The following is a 20,042-nucleotide window of genomic DNA, read 5'->3' on the forward strand; positions in this document are numbered from 1 at the left end:
CGTCTCCAGTGTTGTTGATGCTAGCAAAACTTATTACATCTTTACAGTGCATCATTTTGTCAGCAAAGCTGTGACAACTTTGTACTTTAAACACATGTGATATGTATGAAACCAATCAAGAAAAATTGGTCTGAGAGCATCAACATTAACACTCCTAAACCGTGTTCTGGTCATGAAGTTTAATATTCCTTTCTCCAACTATTGAGTCTGCAGATGACTTTCAACTAAATTTGATACATATCTCAAAAACACTAAGTCCCTGAGTGCTTGAAAGGTTAGCGAATACAGCAGAGTTGAAAAATTACTAATGACAAACTAATGCTTATTGATGCTTCTAATATGGGAAGGGCTGTAGCTGGACGGTCAGTCAGCACTACCAGTCTGATCTTGCTGCCAGCAAACCAAAAATAACAGAGTATTGCACGAGGGAAGAGTCACAGGATATATAAGGAGAGGAGGGAGGAGAAACAGAAAACAATTAGAGGTATTTGCAGATTCTGAAAATGGCCAAAGCTCATGGGCTATTGAGTGACTATGAAGGAAAAGTAGTCAGGATTGCAGGAAATAAAAACTATCGCTTCATTTGTCTCGCAGTTCACAGGACAACTTTACAACTAAAACTGCACAACTGAATCTGTAATGTAACACATAGTTTGAAAACAACACTCTACATCTGGTAACTGCAAATAAATGTGGTTTGGTTTTGTTTCTTGTCTTTTTTTTTTTCTTTTCTTCCCTCTAGATTATGTGACTTGGGTTAAGCTTTATAACACTGTAAGGAAGACGTCCTTGAAAAGACATATAAACCCTGCTGTGCAGATATTTCACTTTCTACAACCCAGCTGCAATACTCTTCTAGGCTATGGTACCAAATTTTTATACAATGCTTGGTTTTGTGGCAGAATTCTTTGTATTAATAATGATATTTATATGGCAGATGTTTTGTGTGTGCCTATATTTTATTTTCCATTCAAAAATTATTCTGTGCCTATGTAAATTCCCTGTACTTTAACAATTTTGTTTAGAGTTGACAAATACACTCAGTACTGTATCTTCCAATAGGAGAAACACTGAAATATAGACTGCCTTGTCATCAACTTCTGCAGCACTTTAGGAGATGCTCCAAAAATTTTTGTTTCATTTTAAAGTTCATTAATTTCACACATTTAAAATGTATATAACATACTGCATTTCTAGCTTTCATTGAAATGTTTCTATTGCAAAGCATGTGATTTTGACACATCCCTTTCCTTCAAGTTCACCATTAAAGAGACAACATACCTATTCATTTATTAGAGTTACAGTTTTATTTTATATGTTGAATCAAAACCAAAAGCTTGGAACAATGCATACAGTGAGAGAATGGTTTGATCCAGTTTTCTCCTTATTTTACTAAATGAAAAATAAAATATGACTTCTAGGTGATGGAATGGTACTGGATTTATGCATTACTAAGTATATATATTGATGTCCTAATATTCAAATGATAACCCATCATAATGGTATGACTATTTCAGTCATGCAGGCAGAGACTTTTGAACATTCTCCTGAGCAGAGCAGCAGCATACTATGCTACCAAAGTACTCTTGGCTTCAATTACCAACATAATTTTAAACCAGTGGTCCTATATTTCTATCAGCTATTCAAAAGGATAAAGAGATCACTGATGTAACATACCCTTTTGACACAATATTCATACTGCAATTAAAGAACCTACTATCGTGCATTATGATATAAACACACACATTTATTCTTGATGTAATACCATTGTTTTCAATAGAGCCAATCAAGAATGAGAAGAGAATATAGCAGTTCACAAAGGAAAAACAGAGATGAAAGGCATTATTACATTTAATCACAGAATCACAGAGTTTCAGGGTCTGGAAAGGACCTTTAAGATCATCTAGTCCAACTCCGCTGCCAGAGCAGGGCCACCTACACCAGATTACACAGGAACGCATCCAGGTGAGTTTTGAGTATCTCCAGGGAGTGAGACTCCACAACCTCCCTGGGCAGCCTGTTCCAGTGCTCCATCACCCTTACAGTGAAAAAAATTTTCCTCATATTTACATGAAACTTCCTATACCTCAACTTCCACCCCTTGCCCCTTGTCCTGTCAATGGGCACCACTGAAAAGAGCCTGGTTCCATCCTCTCAGGACTCCCCCTTTACACATTTATAAATATTGATGAGGTCACCTCTCAGTCTCCTCTTCTCTAAGCTAAAGAGCCCCATCTCCCTCAGTCTCTCCTTGTACAGAAGATGTTCCATTCCCTTCATCATCCTCGTGGCTCTGTGCTGGACTCTTTCAAGCAGTTCATTGTCTTTCTGGAACTGGGAGGCCCAGAACTGGACACAATATTCCAGATGCAGCCTCACCAGTGCAGAGTAGAGGGGGAGGAGAAATTTTTTGTTGGTAATGCATACTTACAAGTGTCTGTTCTGAGGAGATGGACATCTGTCTTTCTAAACTAAGGCTCTTCTGCTATACTTAGCAGAGAGAGGCTTTAGATAAAACAAGAATATGAAGCCTGGCAAAACCACCAGGAATTAGAAAAGACATGGCTGTACCTCAACCAAGGAGGATGACAACAGGGCTATTCATCTTTGACTGTAAGCTTGGTAGTTAAACCATTCATCTAGGATGTACCTAGGTCTATTTATCACAAAGAATGTTGAATCCCCAGCTACTGCATTCCAGGAAAATGGCACAGTCACCAGGCAAATATCTCAAATCAGGCTATTTTTCACTCTTCTGAAAGCTTAACCACCATACAGCAAATCTTCATGTCCCTTGAAGAACAGACAGGATAGTCTGTCCAAACCCAGTGGTTCACAGTTATCAGGGGACACAACAAAACAGAGGATGCAAGCCTCTCTCCATGGAACATATAAGGATTTTTCTAAACTGACATTGGATATAAAACAGCTTTACACGATTTAATCGACTTCTGGCGATATATAACTGTATTGGGTTGGGCTGAGTTGGAGTTAATTCTCCTCACAGCATCTTTCTAGTGCTGTGTTTTGCAGCAGCAGTTGATAACACAGCAGTGTTTTGGCTGCTGTTGAATAAGTACCCAGGCTGCATCCTTTCAACATTTCCCTGCCCCAAGAGTACATTGAGGGGTGGGCAAGATCTTGGAAGGGGACATGGCTGAGCCAGCTGACCCAGACTGGCCAAGGAGGTATTCCATACCATATGCTGTCAGCTCAGATATAAGAATGAAGTGAAAGAAGGAAGTGGAGGAATTCGTCCATGGCATCTATCCTCCCAAGTAACCACCAAGCTTAGAGAGCCCTGCTTCCCGAGACTGACCATCATCCTGCTGATGGGAAGTAGAGACTAACATCTTTCTCTCTGCCTTTTTGCTTCTGCACAGTCTATTGCTGTTTGCTTATTAGTGTTACTAAAATTGCTTCTATCCTATTACTGGCTTTTGTTATATTTTTTCCCCTGTCCATTTAAGACGGGGAGTGACAGAGCGGCTTTGGTGGGCATCTGGCCTCCAGGCCAGGGCCAAACCACCACAGTAATCTGTGTACAGGTTTGACTCAATGATCTTAAAGGTCTTCTCCAAACTGAACCAGTTTTGATTCTATGATGCAGAGCAACCAGTTGGTCATTTTATTATTCTTAATGATTTCAAGGATATAGGAAGTGAGTTCATTCCACCTTAAGAGAACACCTTCAACATCAATGGGAATTCTGTTTCCTGCAATTTACTGAGAAGATCCTCCACTCTGTATTGAAAGATCGACTCTGCACATCTTTTACTTCTAAACCCAAACTTACTGTGGTTATAGCCTTATTTTACTGAAGGTCTAATTCTGGCTACAGGATGCGTAAAGACTTATGTAATACTGGAACAAATCTTATTACCTATCCATACCCTTTCAGTCACAGAAAAGAAGATAAAATATTACTCCACAGCATAATTCAATGACAAGGTCCTGTAACCAGTGTCTGGCTGTCAACTAATCTCTGTGAGAAAAGTAAAGTCTATCTGATAGCACAACGCAATCTTAGAGTATAACATTCTTTCTCTCACATGGTTTATGAGCTATTCCACTATGTCTTTTATAAAGATGGTTAGAAAGTAATCAAAACATTAGATCTGGTAAAGAATAATCAGATAATCTATTTCATATCCCCACAGTATTCTCTCTAGGTCTTTATCCAAGCTAGCTTTGAACTGAACAATTGCTGGAGTTTCCAGAATTGATAAACTATTCCACAGACAATGGAATAGACTGAACTGTCTTTTTTTTTTTCTGCTCAAAATTTTTCTCCATATTTTTCATCTCCACCAGGACACCTTATATGCTGCTTTTTCTATGATTTTACAGTGTTGAATTAGTCATGGATTGTTACTGTTAACCAACACTGCAGTCAATTCAACAAATGTTTGTGCTTTATGAAACTCTACACAAACAGTTCTACATGGGTTTGGTTTGATTCTCTAGTGGGATTAGGATGTGGCTTATTTACATTTTCATCAGTTGCATTATCTTTCACTCTTTATGGGCATCCTTCTTCAAAATTTCATTTAAATTTTAATTTAGTAAAACTAGTTACCAAGCTTCCATTCAAGGCAAATTGAAGCAAAAGAATTTTAGGGGCAGACAGAACAGGACATGAAGATTCCTAAACACCTGAGGAGAAATTCCAGACATATCCAGAAATACCTTGGTTTGAGAAGGCAAACAAAACTACCTGAAATGAATGTTTCAGCATCTAATCTATGACTGAGTCCCCAGATGACACCTAATGCACTACCAGTGCTCAATCCATGCATAAATCACTTTTACAGCCCTGAATCCTGCACAAAAACATGACCACAGGGGTGGAGTGCATACTTGAGGTGTTACATTCAGTGTTTATAAAAAAAAAAAATTAAAAAAAATGGAAAAACACAGCAGTAGAAGCACAGCAGTATTCAGTGCTTCCTTCTCACTTAGAGGAGTCACCTTCTTAATCAAAACTCGGGTTCCTTTTTACTTACTTTTGTCATCTGGACCCATCAGTCTGAATTGCTTTCTGTACAGATTTTAAAAATTACTGTTGGTATGGTTTTAGTGCTCACCCCCATCTCCCTCCTTCCATCTACTCCCCCCCCTCTTACCAAGAGATAAGACAGGGAGGGGGGAAAAAAAAGCAGGAAGAGTTTTTCCAGTTGACTTAGATCAAATATTTACTCCTCCTCTACAAAAGTATTAGATTACATCAGCGTATATATGAACAGAAAGACAGTGTTGGGTGATAGGTTGGACTTGATGATCTCGAAGATCTTTTCCAACCTGGTTAATTCTATCTATTCTATTCTATTCTATTCTATTCTATTCTATTCTATTCTATTCTATTCTATTCTATTCTATTCTCCTTATGGGCACTACCTTTCTAAGTTTGGCCCCTTTCACAACATTTAGAGTATTAATTATTATTTACATTTGGCCTCCAAAATTTACACACAATTAAGACCTGGAGATCTCAGCCAACTTCTTTTTTGCTACTCACAGAGATTAAACATTTAATTGTCACTGATACCATACTTTTCCTTCCCTCTCTCCATTTTGTATTTTATTACTCACTGGTTAGAACTGGCTTCTTGAAAGCTGGTTTTGTCAGTATTATCACATGTGGGGATCAGTCTCTTCTCCCTAGTAACAAGCAATAGGACAAGAGGAAATGGCCTTAAGTTGTACCAGGGGAGGTTTATGTTTGATATTAAGTAAATTTATTCACTAGAAGGGTTGTTAAGCATTGGAACGGGCCAGGAAAGTGGTGGAGCCACCATCATTGGAGCTACTTAAAAGATGTATAGAGATGATGCTGCGGGACACAGTTTAATGGTGACTTGGCAGTGTTTAGTTAATGGTTGGACTCAGTGAACTTAAAAGTCTCTTACAACCAAAATAATTTGATGAGTCTTTGATTCTGTGACCAGCTAGCTCTCAGGAATGTTCCCCCCAAAGTTTCCCCACATCTACATCTTGCTTCCTTTCCAACAGCTAAAATTATTTCCTTTAAGCCATATCTTTCAGTCTAAGGGGAAATCCAGATTTCTTTACTGAACCTAGAGATACCTAACATCCATCAACAGGAATAAATATTTCTCCAGAAAGCAATCTGTAACCACATTATTCAAAGAGGGACGGTATACAAGTTTAGAAATTTGATATATGTCCTTATATATTGTCATGGGTTAAGTTGAATCTGTTGAAATGCATTCAACAACATGCTGACATCACAACAGCTTCAAAATAGAAGTGCTGCCCAGATTGTCCAGATTGTAACATGAGAGGCTTCCTCTACTGGTTGCCTCTTCTGTCTTCTGGTTTTGGAGTACTAGTTATCTAGCAGCAGTTGTTGATGGCCCAACAGGCATTGGAACCATGTAATAAAGGCAAACATAATGCAGAGAGTTTGGTTTACAAGAATTCAAACTCCTGTGTCCATGCTATTCTGGGTTAATCTGCATTATTGCTACAAAGAGTTGATGCAGCTGAAAACTAACCTGGTAAAATGTGATGCCTGTTTTGCACCCCAGACATTTCCATACAGCCAGAGTGAGGTGGGACAATGGAACCAGGGCAGTCTGGATTTAGATTTGTTTAGGCTACCATGAAGCTGCACTGCCAGTTGAAAGAAAAGATCCTGTTGTTCCATATTTTGGTGGTTAATTTTACTGTCTCACTCCTGCCTACTTTTATTTGGATCAAGGATCAGTCAGTTCTGTTCACTTCCAGCCTCCTGTCTCAGCCATGTAATGAGCTAATCTCTAATGAATACAGCAATAGCCAATCTTTGGGCTATCACTTTACCATGATTGTAAACCAAATTGTCTTTCTGTATACCCCAGCATGCAAGTGAACAGGAGGAGCAGACAAGAACAAAATCTCACAGGCAGTAGTTAACTAGGTAAAAAAAAACTTCAGACAACTTTATCCTTTAGATCTGCCCCCCAAAAGAAATTTTTGTGCAGACATAATGCTACTAAACATCAGAGTTATACTTCAGATGCTTAATGGAAATATAGCAGGGGAATATCAGAAAACAGAAATGTCTGTTATGTACCTGCCCTCCACAAATTTTCAATAACAATAGCTTAACATCTTTTGTGCTTTTGAATCCATTCTTAATAAAATAACATTAGACCTTTCACAAATCTGTCACTTCCTAGGCCACCTTGACCTAGATCAATATATTCCTATTCACTGTTATTAGGTGCTCTTCACAGGCCTTCCATCAATACCTTGTTGAAATGGCAGTTTTCAATGTAATAACCCTTTCTGAATTCAAGTATGATTTTAAGAAAAAATGTGTCAAATGTATTATAAAACTCTCCGTATTTATTTAATTTTCTTTATTCACTGCTTGTTTTGTTCAGTCCAAGAATTATGGCTTTCTTTGCATGATTTAACATAAATCTTTGGTGGTATTCTTAAAAAAGAAATGTTCCAAAATGTATATACGTGTGCAACAGCTTCATCTTCTAACACTTGTACCACGAACATTCTCACTGTATGAAATAAATGTGCAATAATTTTAGCATCTTTTGAAAATCTTGGTGTTGATGTGACATACTGGTTTCCAGCCTTCACAGTTTTCCATTATATGCCTACAAACATCATGTTTAAAACCATATAATCCAGTTTCATGTTGTCTTTTCTAGCCTTCTTCCTCATTTGCATTATCAAATTGATTTTTTTTTCTACATGTACAATGTATCCTGTAGTACCCTTCAGTTCAACAACATGGCATATAGCAGTGGTAAGAATCACTTCTTACAAACACTGTGTTGTGCTACCTTGAGCAAATTGTGAAACTGCACAAGTAATGTTCAGGGTTGTTTCCTCAGATAGGCTCTCTTTGAAATAATTTCTTAAATGAAAATTTATTCTCTCATATTCATGCAAGAAATTAGAACCTTCAGACAATGTCAATCTATCATGAAGCACACATGGCAGGAGTGGGCAGCACTGTATCAAGTTGTCTGGTTCAGCGAATGAGGAATGAGATTTAGTTGCTTAGCATGAACTAGTGAACTAGCATCTCCTGCATGGCTTCCAGCTGCTGCCCTATAATGGAACTGGTCTACAGGTTCCATGAGCAGGTTTATGCTCATCCTGTGGAAGATACCTTCCGTATCCTTAAACATTTGAATGCATCAAAATGGTAAGTTGAGGAAACTAAATTCCATTTAGAAGATTTATCTATTACACTAAGAACTTCCTACCCTGGTCTGCTCAACTGACTACTACCCTTTGTGGGTTTTCCAAGTAGGCAATGATGAAATTTCCAAACCAAGTTTGAGATCAGTTGAAGAAAGACTTCAGAGCCCTGGGACAAATAGTTAAGGGGTCAGGAGCATAAGTAGTATTTGCTTCTGTCCCCCCACTAGCTATGCCTAATGATGGAATAAACATGAAAACCCAGCAGATTAATGCCTGGCTGTGGGACTGGTGTCAACGGCAGGATTTTGGCTTCTGTGATCATGGGCTATGCTACAAGACTCCAGGCCTGCTTACTATAGGAAAAAACTGCTTGTCTCTAAGGGGATAAAGAATTCTGGGACAAGAACTGGCAGGGTTGACTGATAGGTCTTTAAGCTAATTTCAAAGTGGGAAGAGCCTCACTGAGGACATTTGGTAAGAGAGCTGCTCAGGACCAGCACTGGGACTGGCGTGCTTCAGCTGAGGAGAGCTGAGAGGTGTTCTATTTTGGTTTCTTTTGGGGGCTTTTCGGGGCAAGAGGACCTCAGCAGACAGCAAGGACCAGCAGGGACGACTTCTTGCATGCCTGCTTGAGAGGATGACGTCAGCCACAGGAAATTTAAGCGAGGGAGAGCAAAGCCGCACAAGCACCATTTGGCAAGAAAGCCTTCTGGCTGGATTGCAGCTAGCGGCGCGTGCTGGGTCAGCCAACAGAATGCAGAAGCCTCTGTGGTAGCTTGGGCAAAATACAGTAGTCAGGTGGTTCTTGGTGGCAATAAGGGCAGTGATTTTCTTAAACCAGATTTTGAGAAATTCACCAAGAAATTCAGAGTGAGTTTGGCTGAGTATGATCTGCAAAAGAATCAGGCTGAATTAATGATTTATTTCAGTACATACGTGTATTTGTGAGAGCCCTTTCTGCTACTGCTAGCATCTCTCAAAAGGCAGTGACAGGCATGACATAATGAAGAAGGCCACAAAGTGAAACAAGAAAAGGGAGACACTGGGACTCACAATTGGACATGCATATCTACTTTGAAGCAAGGATGTACTCCTGGTTCCATAGCTTAAATATAGCCAGGGATTCTAATTCCCAACAGTCCTGCCTGTGAATCTTGATTATGAATGACAGAAAATTCAGAATCGTAACTTCCTGTTTGTTTCTAAAAGCAGTTCTTTGAATTGCAATGAGGGGATATACCAGCATCATCAAAAATATCCTGTTAAAAGCAGTGAGGGAACGTAGTAGATGAACTGCTGACAAGTGGATTTAATGCATCTGTTTCATAAGTTGACCACTTTTGACAAATGAGAAAAGGGAAACTTAATTTGGCATGGCATGTATGCTTGCATCATTCCGCTGCTCTAATATGGTGCTGCCTGAAAGCTTTATTTTGGTGAGTATTGTGTACTGGAATGACATGGAACTAAAAGTGGCAAGATGTCAAAAAAGTTCCCAAACCAGGTTAACCAAATAAAATCAGCTGACCCATGGAGTTGTGAAATGAACATCTAGAAAAACTCAGAACAGGAATGTAGGTGAAGGTAAGTACAGGACTGCTAGTGCTAAGTGAATATCTAACAACATGAATACTGCCAATAAGAACATATATAAGGAACAGAATTTTTAGTTTTTAGTTACTCTGAATTTCTAAAAATATTAATTCTTAAAATAATAACTCAGGACCCCCAAATTCACTAAGGTAGGTAGCTGAGGATTGTAGATTTTAGTTTTACTTGCTGGGGAAACTGAGGCAAGGAGGATCAGTGACTTACCCAAGGCCATAGAGGGAGTCACGGTAAGAGCCGGGATTAGAGCTCAGGAGTTTCTGGCTCCCAGTCCCAAGCTCAGACCACTAGACCATGGCCTCAGGACATTTCCAGCTGGTGTTCAGTCTAAAAAAAGGTAAATTCTCAAGCATGTTACAAATATGTAACATATATATATATATATATATGTAATTCCTTTAACTTTGAATGTAATGGTATGAATGAGAAGACATTGATCCTAAATCAGTGGTGAAAAGCAAATCAGCAAATTTTATCTGAGTTGCCTTTATCATACATACATGTATGATAAAGCTTTGCAGAAAAATCTGGATTTAAATTGCAGCCAATACAAACAGCTATTGTATTTTTCAGAGTAAGGAACAAATTGCCTTTCCAACCCAGCCAGCATGTCATTTATATTAATGGTGAAGAATGCTAAGTTGCTCTGTCTGTAAGTAAACTCTATTAAGAAAGTCATGTCCCCTGGTGAAGCTAGATCCTTAGTAAATTTTACTAGCTAAGCACTGAGCTCCATGTCAGAGTAATTACACCTTTTATCCACTGTGAGCTCTCTCTCAGCTTCTTCTTACTCCTTAATTTCCCACTCCAGCTAATTTAGCAGTAAAATTGCAAAGGTTTTGAAAGGTTAGCTACTGAGGAACTGGTGCATAAATGTTCTGTTAAGCTCAATGCATTGAAATCACATCATGTAGAAGAAGGAATTAATTAAGTAACAATTAGGTAGTGATGGATCATTGACAACACATACACATTTTGGTGCTAAAATTTATCTTCCCTGCAAATCCAATACATTGTATATCTTCTCATCTATATACTAGTAGGTTTTATACTTGAAATATAAAGTGGACAGGTCCTTCAGCATTATCGTTTTTAAAAAGGCATAATTTCTGGCACTGTGGAAAATACTACATACTATTAAAAAACCCTAACACATAGATTCATCTTTTAAAAAGAATTTTGAAAGAGTAATGAGGATAGCAAAAGGAGAAGAAAATTTTAAGGCAGGTGATTTTGAAGTGACTGTAAGGACATTTGTTATATGAAAGTACTTAGTATGTTGAAAGTGCTAACAACTGTGTCATATTCTCTTGCTATCTTCTTTTACAAGATGCCATATTGTTTCCTCGTATTGACAGTCAGCTGCTTAATACATAGATTGGCACTGAGCCCAGTCAATCCTCAATTCTAAAAGCCTCTTAGCAGATGAAAAGTCTTTGGTTCATTCACACCTTGTAGAAAGGATGACAGGGCAGAAGTGACATCCAGATCCATTTAGAGTATACTTTGAGTCTGATTTTCCTTTGCCTTGCACCTTGTGTAGTCATTTATAGCTGTGCAAAGTGCGCATAAAATGGATATAAAACACAGCTACCCATGTGAGGAGAGAATTCTGATTTGGTTGCATTATTTCCAGAGGTGATCACAAAAACTGCCAGGCAGCGAAAAAATCTGGCTCTGCATAGAAAGCCTAAACAATTTTGACACAAAGCATAAAGTAGCAGCAGTACTTTCCAAACAGTTTACAGAAGTCACACTTCTGCTTTGGAGCAGAGGGTATTTTCATTTGCTGTTTGATGCCATTTTCATAGAAAAAATACTAAACGTTAAACTTATCTACAGAAAACAAATCCTATTTATTCCTTTTTACACAGAAACATACTGAACTGTGAGTCCTAAAGTATATTTTCATGTAAAAAGGAAGTCATGCCCCATATAAGATAACCACTAGTTCTACCTCTCCACAAGCTATCTATAAATCTACTCCTGAGAAAGTTACACTTCAACACAGCGTCCTGGAATCAATGGGAAAAGAAAGCTGGTACTATTACAACAGCTACTCTCAGTCTATCAGAGTTCAGTACTGTTCTGGCTTTACTATGGGTGGCAAGTTATTGTCTCAGCATTCACAGAACAGTGGTAGCTCTTCTATATGATTTATCACCACTATGATGATGCAAGATCTACCACCAAGTATCCTCAACATACAGACTAATATTAGCAGGAAAGGCCTGCAAACATTAGATTAATGATAATTAACAAATTAAGTATTTCGTTTGGCTGTTGATGGAGATGTAGTCAAGAACTATTTCTACTTAATAACAGACATTTAGTGTATAATAATTAACTCAGTATGTTTGGACATTTATTTCCGCATACTACCCAATGAGCATTTTTCTTGCCCTTCCCCAACAGAAATCCTTCTTGTTACACTTACATGCCATCATGGACCTGGCAACTCAAGTGTGTTGATTAGGAGTATCAACTTCACTACATTAGCAGCTGTTGACCCAAGAGTACTGATACAGTAAATAATGTCTTTTGGTTTCTGTTAGAAAATTTATTTTCTCTTAATCATAGTCATGCACTTTGTAGAGTCATAAGGTCACAAACCTATTACCATTGTCCAACTCTTACCCTTCAACTGAGCAGCTAAAGAACCAATTCTTTTTTTTTTAATAAATATTTTAGTAATACCGTGTTACAGAATGGGGTTTCTTGGCCTTTTGTTTTCTTTTTCCTTTTCTTCTTCCCTCCTTTCTCCTTATGGATTTAGCACTTCTTTTAAGTATTCGGAGTTGCTAGTCTGGCTTGACTGAAAAGTACTATGTGTTTGTTGTGTGTCTGCATGTGTGATACCAACTGTTGAAGACTTTTTGATGTTAAATGAGGGCTTATGCTCAGAGCTGTTCTACATTTGGCTTTCTGGCAGAATCTCTCTTCACCAATGACAATGATGTCTCAGTGTGGGGGAGAGTTGAGAGTCTGTTTTATAATATTACACTTGCCATGGCCTTAATCTTACTGATGGGTCATGATCACGGTTTTATTTACGTGAATAAAAATCATGAGTCACTCCATTCGTGTCAATAGCATTAAAAAGCTATACATACAAGTAGGAGTTCAGAATCAGGATTAGGGTGTTTAATCTGAAAGGATATCTGAATCCTCTGGATCCTCTGCTTGCTTTGCATTACTCAGTCATGCCATTAACATAGAAAAACAAATAACGAACGATAATGACAGCCATCAATGTGTCACAGTACATGGGTTTTCCATTTACCTTAGGTACAGAAAATACCCCTGAACTGGTAACTCTTAAGATAATATTTTGAATACATCAAGGTTACCGTATTAGGTCTCCTTGGCATTGGAAGCTGGCATTGATGCTTAAAAAAAAATATTTCCTTGGGGTTTTTTTCTGTCCTTCTTATATAACTTGGTGCAAAACATCGTAGTCAAATAAATTTAAGTAGAAGACTGAGTTTAGTTTTATAGCCCGGTCCATAATGAATGTTATGTCTTGTAAATAGAGAAGCATCAAACCAGTGATCATCTTTCATAAAGTTTGTCTTGAAGGTATCTCATAATTCGCTATGAAATCTTCATTTTTAAAAAGTGAAAAACATGTCACTTTCCTGAAATGCTGGCATTCTAAAACAATAAAAGATTTTCTCCTGCTGTCTGTCTTCTCAGACAAATTTTGCAAGGGATGATGGGCCTTAATTTAGTCTTCACTGATAAGTACTTTTAAGACTAAATATTCTTGGAATTGCACTGATTTAAATTACACTCAAGCTCCACATAAATCTTAAAAAAAAAAAAAAAAAGATTGGGGGTGGAGAAATAATTTCAAGAGGTCTAGCAAGCTATCAGAATATTGCTCCATTATATCTCTTCAGATTTTTTCCATTTTTTATGTCAAAGAATTTTTGGCATTTGAGGACATTTTCTAGAAATCTGTTTGATATATTACAAGCCCTAGAAGCTATTACTGTCATATATATTCTCAGCCTCACTATAGGCACACACCCCAGGACACCAAATCAGAGAGTTGAAGATTTTATCAACAAACCAGAACCAAAAGGAAGATGAAAGTTGTTATCTTTTACTATGTTTTCTATAGGTCTCACTGATTGTCTCACTGAAAAATAAAGATCTATCTGTGCATGTTGCTTTTCCAGTACAGTGGGAATAGCAAATTTTTTTTTTCCCCCAATTCCCAATGAAAGCTGCATTTTTGCCCTGCTAAACCATGTGTTCAGTTTTATACTCTACACATCCTCAGAGTAAAAAAAAAATTCTTGTACAGTGAAGCAATAAGAAACTGTCTTCAGGCTGAATACAAGTATTAGTTAAACCACTGGTGCCTGTTAAGAAAACCTTGATAGATTTTCCACTTAGTAACTGTGGGAATTACACCTTTTTCTTGTCCTTGTGATAATACTGCGTGTATTTCATAAGCATGCCTGAGCACATAGCTTAATCATAAAATAATAGAACTTATACATCTTTACTGAAAAACAATTAGAAATCTCACTTTTTGTTTTTCAATAAACTAAAGTGAATGCGAAAGTGAATATAAAGCAGAGAAATTGCCTACCGTGGTTGTCTTTATCCTTCCTCCTGGTTGTGTACAGGTCCAGCCTGATTTATTGATTAGCAAATCACAGCCTTCTCCTTCTAAACATGGAAGCATTTCACACCACTGTTTTGTTTTGATAATTCGTGCTATGGAACAGAAAAGAAAAAAAACAACAAAACAACCAAAAACAATTTGCAGGAGAATTCACATTTCACTTATCTCTAAACACTTTCTCATTTGAGTTGTCTATTTTCATCATCTGATAATGCAGCAATAAGTTACGGTGTATACAGCCCCAGGCAATTTACAAAATTATTTATAACATCTGCTGTGCTAACAAATTTCATAATATAACCAAAACTTAAAAAACCCCACAAAACCAAAACCCCAACAAAACACAAAACAAAACAAAACCAAATCACAAAAAGAACCAGAAGACACTTCTGATGTAAAGAGAAAGATGATAGAAGTTAGCTAATTTTCTAATTCCATGATCTTTATAGTCAAGGAAGTACTGTTTAGGGGCTGTCCTGTGTTAACACAGCCTGCTCTCACCCCGCCTCTCTACACACTGATGGGATGGAAAGTAACACAAAAAAACTCCTGGGTCAAGACAAAGAAAGTTGAATGAGATGATTAGATACACAATCACCTTAGCCTGTTTGCAGAAAAAGGAAGAAGCGACAGCAGAAGCCAGAGATCTCTCCCACCCCGACCCACAGCCCACACAATGGAAAATAAAACAGCACCCCAAACCTGAAAACTGAAAGTGGCCACCACAACAGGAAGTGTTTTGTGTGACAATCTGAACTTCAAACACCAGAATACTTTGCTCCAGCCAGCACTTTCATTTTGAAGCTGGTGTGAAAGCAGCATGGTATTGAATATCAGCAGCAGATTCAATTCAACCCATGACAGGGGCTAACAAATGAAGATTTACTATCCTAACAAATCATTATAATAGCCTAAAAGTGACCTAAGAGTGAGATCCATTGTGTTAGACTCTGTGTAAACCTGAGCAGACACTCCTTATCCTGATGCGCAAACAGTGTAACTAGACATGAGACACAGTGGAGAGAAAAACTGTAATAAACAGGTAAAGGGGTCAACATAATGACAGCAATTGTGAAACTGTGATACTAGCAGCTGTAGAGGCATAGAATCATATAATCATGGAATCATAGAATGGTTTGGGTTGGAAAGGACCTCCAAAGATCATTTAATCTAAGCCCACTGCAATAAGCAGGGGCATCCTCAAATATATCAGGTTCCCCAAAGTCCTGTCAAACCTATCCTCGAATATCTCCAGGGATGGGGCCTCAGCTACCTCCCTGGTCAACCTGTTCCACTGTTTTGCTACCCTCATGGTAAAAACCTTGCTCCTAACACTCAGTCAAAATCTGCTCTTTTCCAGCTTGAAGCCATTGCCCCTTGTCCTATCACTGTGCACTTTTGTAAACACTCTCTCTCCATCCTTCTTGTAGGACACCTTCAGGTACTGGAAGTCTGCTATTAGGTCTCCCTGGAGCCTTCTCTTCTCCAGGCTGAACAACCCCAGCTCCCTCAGCCTGTCCTCATAGCAGAGGTGTTCCACCCCCCTGATCATTTTCATGGCCCTGCTCTGGACCATCAGGTTCATGTCCTTCCTGTATCGAGGCCTCCAAAGCTGGATGCAGTACTCCAGGTGAGGTCTCACCAGAACAAAGTGGCAGAATCAGCTCTCGATCTCCTGGCCATGTCTCTTTTGATGCAGCCCAGGATGCAATTGGTTTTATGGACTGCTCATGTCCAGCTTCTCATCCATCAGCACCCCCAAGTCCTTTTCCACAGGGCTGCTTTCTATCACCTCATCCCCAGTCCATATTGATAGTGAGGATTGTTCTGGCCCAGATGCAGGACCCTGCACTTGCTCTTGTTGAACCTCACGAGGTTCACCTGGGCCCACTTCTCTAGCTTGTCCAGGACCCTCTGGATGACATCCTATCCCTCTGGCATATTGACAGCACCACACAGGTTGGTGTCATCTGCAAACTTGTTGATAATGCACTTGATCCTGATGTCTGTTATCACTGATAAAAATATTAAACAGTACAGGTCCCAGAACAGACCCCTGAGGGACACCACATGTCACTGCTCTCCGTTTGGACTTCAAGCCATTCAGCACTACCCTCTGGATGTGATAATCCAGCCAATTCCTTATCTACTGAACAGTCTACCCAGTAAATCCATATCTCTCCAATTTGGCAAGTAGGATGTTGTAGGGTATCATGTCAAAGGCCATGCAGAATTCCGGATAGATCACATCCATATAGGTCGTCCCTTGTCCACTGACATAACTGCTTTATCATAGAAAGCCACTACTTAGGGGCAGGAACTAGGATCATAAGAAGGACAGGTGTTGAACAAAGTAAAGGTTAGGAACTCATGGGGAAGGGAGATACTAAGCAGGGGAAAAAGACTGGAACTAATTATCTTACTACTGTAAGGGGCAGGAAGTCCCACCAGGAAGATCTTTAACTGTATGAAAGGTGGGATGTTGTGTGTTTTGTGGTTCCTCTCAGTGCTTGCATCTCTAGTAAGGTGGTGCTGCAATATTTCCTCAAGAAGTGCTGTAGGAAGAACTTCAAGCCAGGGAAAAAAAGGACTTCAATTCCTGTAGATTTCTTTCTGAATTATAATAATGCTTATTTTGAGTTCAGCTCTATAGTATCTGGTTTTCTTCTCACAGAATATTAAACAAAATGACTAATATTTCATTTTTCTTTCATCCTCATCTTGTGGGCAAATTTGTAGTGTTAAGTGTTAGTTTGGGATACTTTTTATATAATACATACATAGTGATACACTCACTTGCATGGTGCCATATAGTTATGATAAACAAGGTAAGGTCCCTCTTTTGCTCAGACTCATAGTACACAGAAAATGGTCCTTGGTTCCTTCAGAGATAATTTCAGCAGTTCTAGGCTAGACTATAGGAAAGCATCATCACCTCAATTTGTATGTAAGCATCCTAGGATTCAAAGGCAGAACACGTTCCACATACAGGGATACACACTGTGTTTTCCTCTGTTGATGTGTGACACCAATACATGCAATATATCTTTAACAGTCACAAGTCCAACGAAAAGAGAACCAAAAGAAAAATACTGGCAAAATACAGCTTTTGATACTTCATGTTGGATCCAAGGAGCTTAAAAGTGGGCATTTATATCTGGTGGCAGTTTCAGCATTTTAAGCTCACCAGAAGTGTGATTCAGCCTCCCTACACCCTTGAATTCCCCTGTCTGGAACTATTCAAGGACACAAGTCTCAGTGTCATTGGATCATGGCAAAAAAATGTAAGTGTAATTTAATGTATTTTAATAAATTCCTTTCCAAAAGTTTTACATGATTTGTGTCCTCAGTCCCAGTACAAGTGTTAGTAAGCTCTAATAATATAACAAACACTGATTTATTTCTGTGGAAGCTCAATCTGAAATTTATATTAAGAGAACACTTCAGCTCCCAAACATCTACACAGGAACTTGCAGTGTTCATTAGGAAATATACATATATTACTAGATGAATGATTCTCAAACAATTTTCATAACAACAATTTTCTGAAGCAACCCACTAGGTTTTTATAGCACATAATATACAGAAATCTAGATTTTGTTCCAGGTCCATAGGTGCTGTTGTACTGAGAACTGGATTGTATCAGTACATCCTGGGTAACTTTTCCTATGCAATAGATAATAGCCTCATCCTGTCTGAGTGAAGACATGCATCCAATTGCAGGCTTCACAGAAAAATCTCAGTAAAATGTTAACAGCAAACCGTATCCATTTTCACACATATTTAAATATCAAAATGTCTGTTTCTATCTTGTTTCAACAATATGAGGGACCACTGAAAGACTGAATAATCAGCTAAACTCAAAAATATGTACTACATTGTCTCTACTACCTCAGGTAGGAGGATTTCTTGGGAATATAATTTGAACAAACCATAAAAGAGAAAGCAACAAAACAAAAAGCAAGCAAGCAACCAAACAAATCAACACACACACACCCCCAAGGGAAAAAATCACAACAAAACCAAACACAACATAAAAAGCCACTCACCAAACAAACTAACAAACAAAACCCATAAAATCCTCTCCTCTATGAATTACTCTCACTATTTGCTTGGTTACTATCTCAGAATGCAGCTATAGGTAGTAGCACAAATATACAGAGTCCTTGGTCTGGGTATTGGCTGTATCCACAAACTTCGAACATGACATGAGTATTTTACAGAACATGAAGTCTAAACTACTTTTGTGTTAGGTGTATGAACTAGCTCATGCATTTAGGCCTTGAGAATTGGAACAACTTCTTTTGCACAGAAAAAACTACCTCAGCTCATAGGGTTTAAATCAAATAAGCACCAAACTAGTTTAGTAATTTATTAATAACACCTAACCACAGTATCACAGTATCACAGTATAACTAAGGTTGGAAGAGACCCCAAGGATCATCGAGTCCAACCTGTCTCCACAGGTTGGACGTCCAATCTCCTCTTGAACACCTCCAGGGACGGTGACTCCACCACCTCCCTGGGCAGCACATTCCAATGACGAACGACTCGCTCAGTGAACAACTTTCTCCTCACTTTGAGTCTAAACCTCCCCTGGTGCAGCTTGAGACTGTGTCCCCTTGTTCTGGTGCTGGTTGCCTGCAGCAACCAGCAGCAGTGCAGGATAAATACCAGTAATACAAAAAAGTACACCATAGTATTAGACAGGAAATCCTCATTTACATTTGGAAATTCCCAAACGGTTCCGCTGTATTAATCCAAGCCTCTTCAAACACACACTCCTATGAGTCATGCGGGTGCCCCTCTCGCACCCCTAGGCTAACGCAGCCGCTCCGAACGGCGCCAGGTCGTGTCCCCTGCCCCGAGGTAAGGCAGCCCCCGCATTGGAGAGGCTCCCGACTGCGCCGAGGGCACTGGGGCGGGCTCCTGCCCCCGCAGATCCCACAGCACCCACTCACCCACCCACCCGCCTGCCTGCCAGCCAGCTTGCACCCTTCTCCCGCCCTCGGCCCGGGTGCCTCTCCTCCGCTGTTACAGATCTCATCACGGTTTTGTCCCGCTTTTCATCCCGACCCTCGCTCTGTTTCAAAAGCATCGCGAACACACAGGCTCTCACATTCCCGTCTGGACAGGCCTTGTTCTCTGGGCCGTCTGCCAGGTGGGCAACCTCACGCTTACGTGTAAGCGAAGTCTACACAGACACTTTGTTCCATTACACACGTGCAGTCACAGCTGCAAAAGGCAGGCCATATTCCTGGATGCGGGATTACTTCTATTTTTGCATTTTCACTTTGCTGTTTGTCCATTATACCAGAGTATCACAGTGAAGATAAATATAGAGAGGAAGCAAAGTATACAAGATTTTATCAAAATACTATCACGAGTTTCTATCAGTAATTGAAACTGAGTTGCATTAGTCAAAGCAAGGAAACACAATCTATTTCCTAAGGCAGTGCAGTTGCTTATTTTCTTGTGTATATTCACCATGGATGAAATTCACTTCTCTGCAGACAAGACAGCAAAAAACCCTATCAAATTCTTCAAATTCACTCCAAGCACCATTATAAAGAAATAAGTGGTACTTAAATGATACATAGCCTTTGTGCAGGCCTGA

At 39.1% G+C, this 20,042-nt stretch overlaps 1 protein-coding gene across 3 annotated transcripts in view; it reads right to left on the bottom strand.

Annotated features, from left to right (window-relative positions):
* The window catches only part of TAFA5 (TAFA chemokine like family member 5), a 410,532-nt gene that overhangs the window by 55,252 nt on the left and 335,238 nt on the right, over window positions 1-20,042 (bottom strand). For all 3 annotated transcript variants that reach the window (XR_008463109.1, XM_054178703.1, XM_009909214.2), the window contains exon 3: window positions 14,390-14,517. Coding sequence is in view for 2 of the 3 variants with exons in the window: in XM_054178703.1 (XP_054034678.1) it covers window positions 14,390-14,517 (128 nt within the window). In the remaining variant the exon portion in view is untranslated. The remainder of the gene's footprint in view (window positions 1-14,389; window positions 14,518-20,042) is intronic.

The sequence above is a fragment of the Dryobates pubescens genome, chromosome Z (genome assembly GCF_014839835.1).
Source record: "Dryobates pubescens isolate bDryPub1 chromosome Z, bDryPub1.pri, whole genome shotgun sequence".
NCBI lineage: Eukaryota > Metazoa > Chordata > Aves > Piciformes > Picidae > Dryobates > Dryobates pubescens.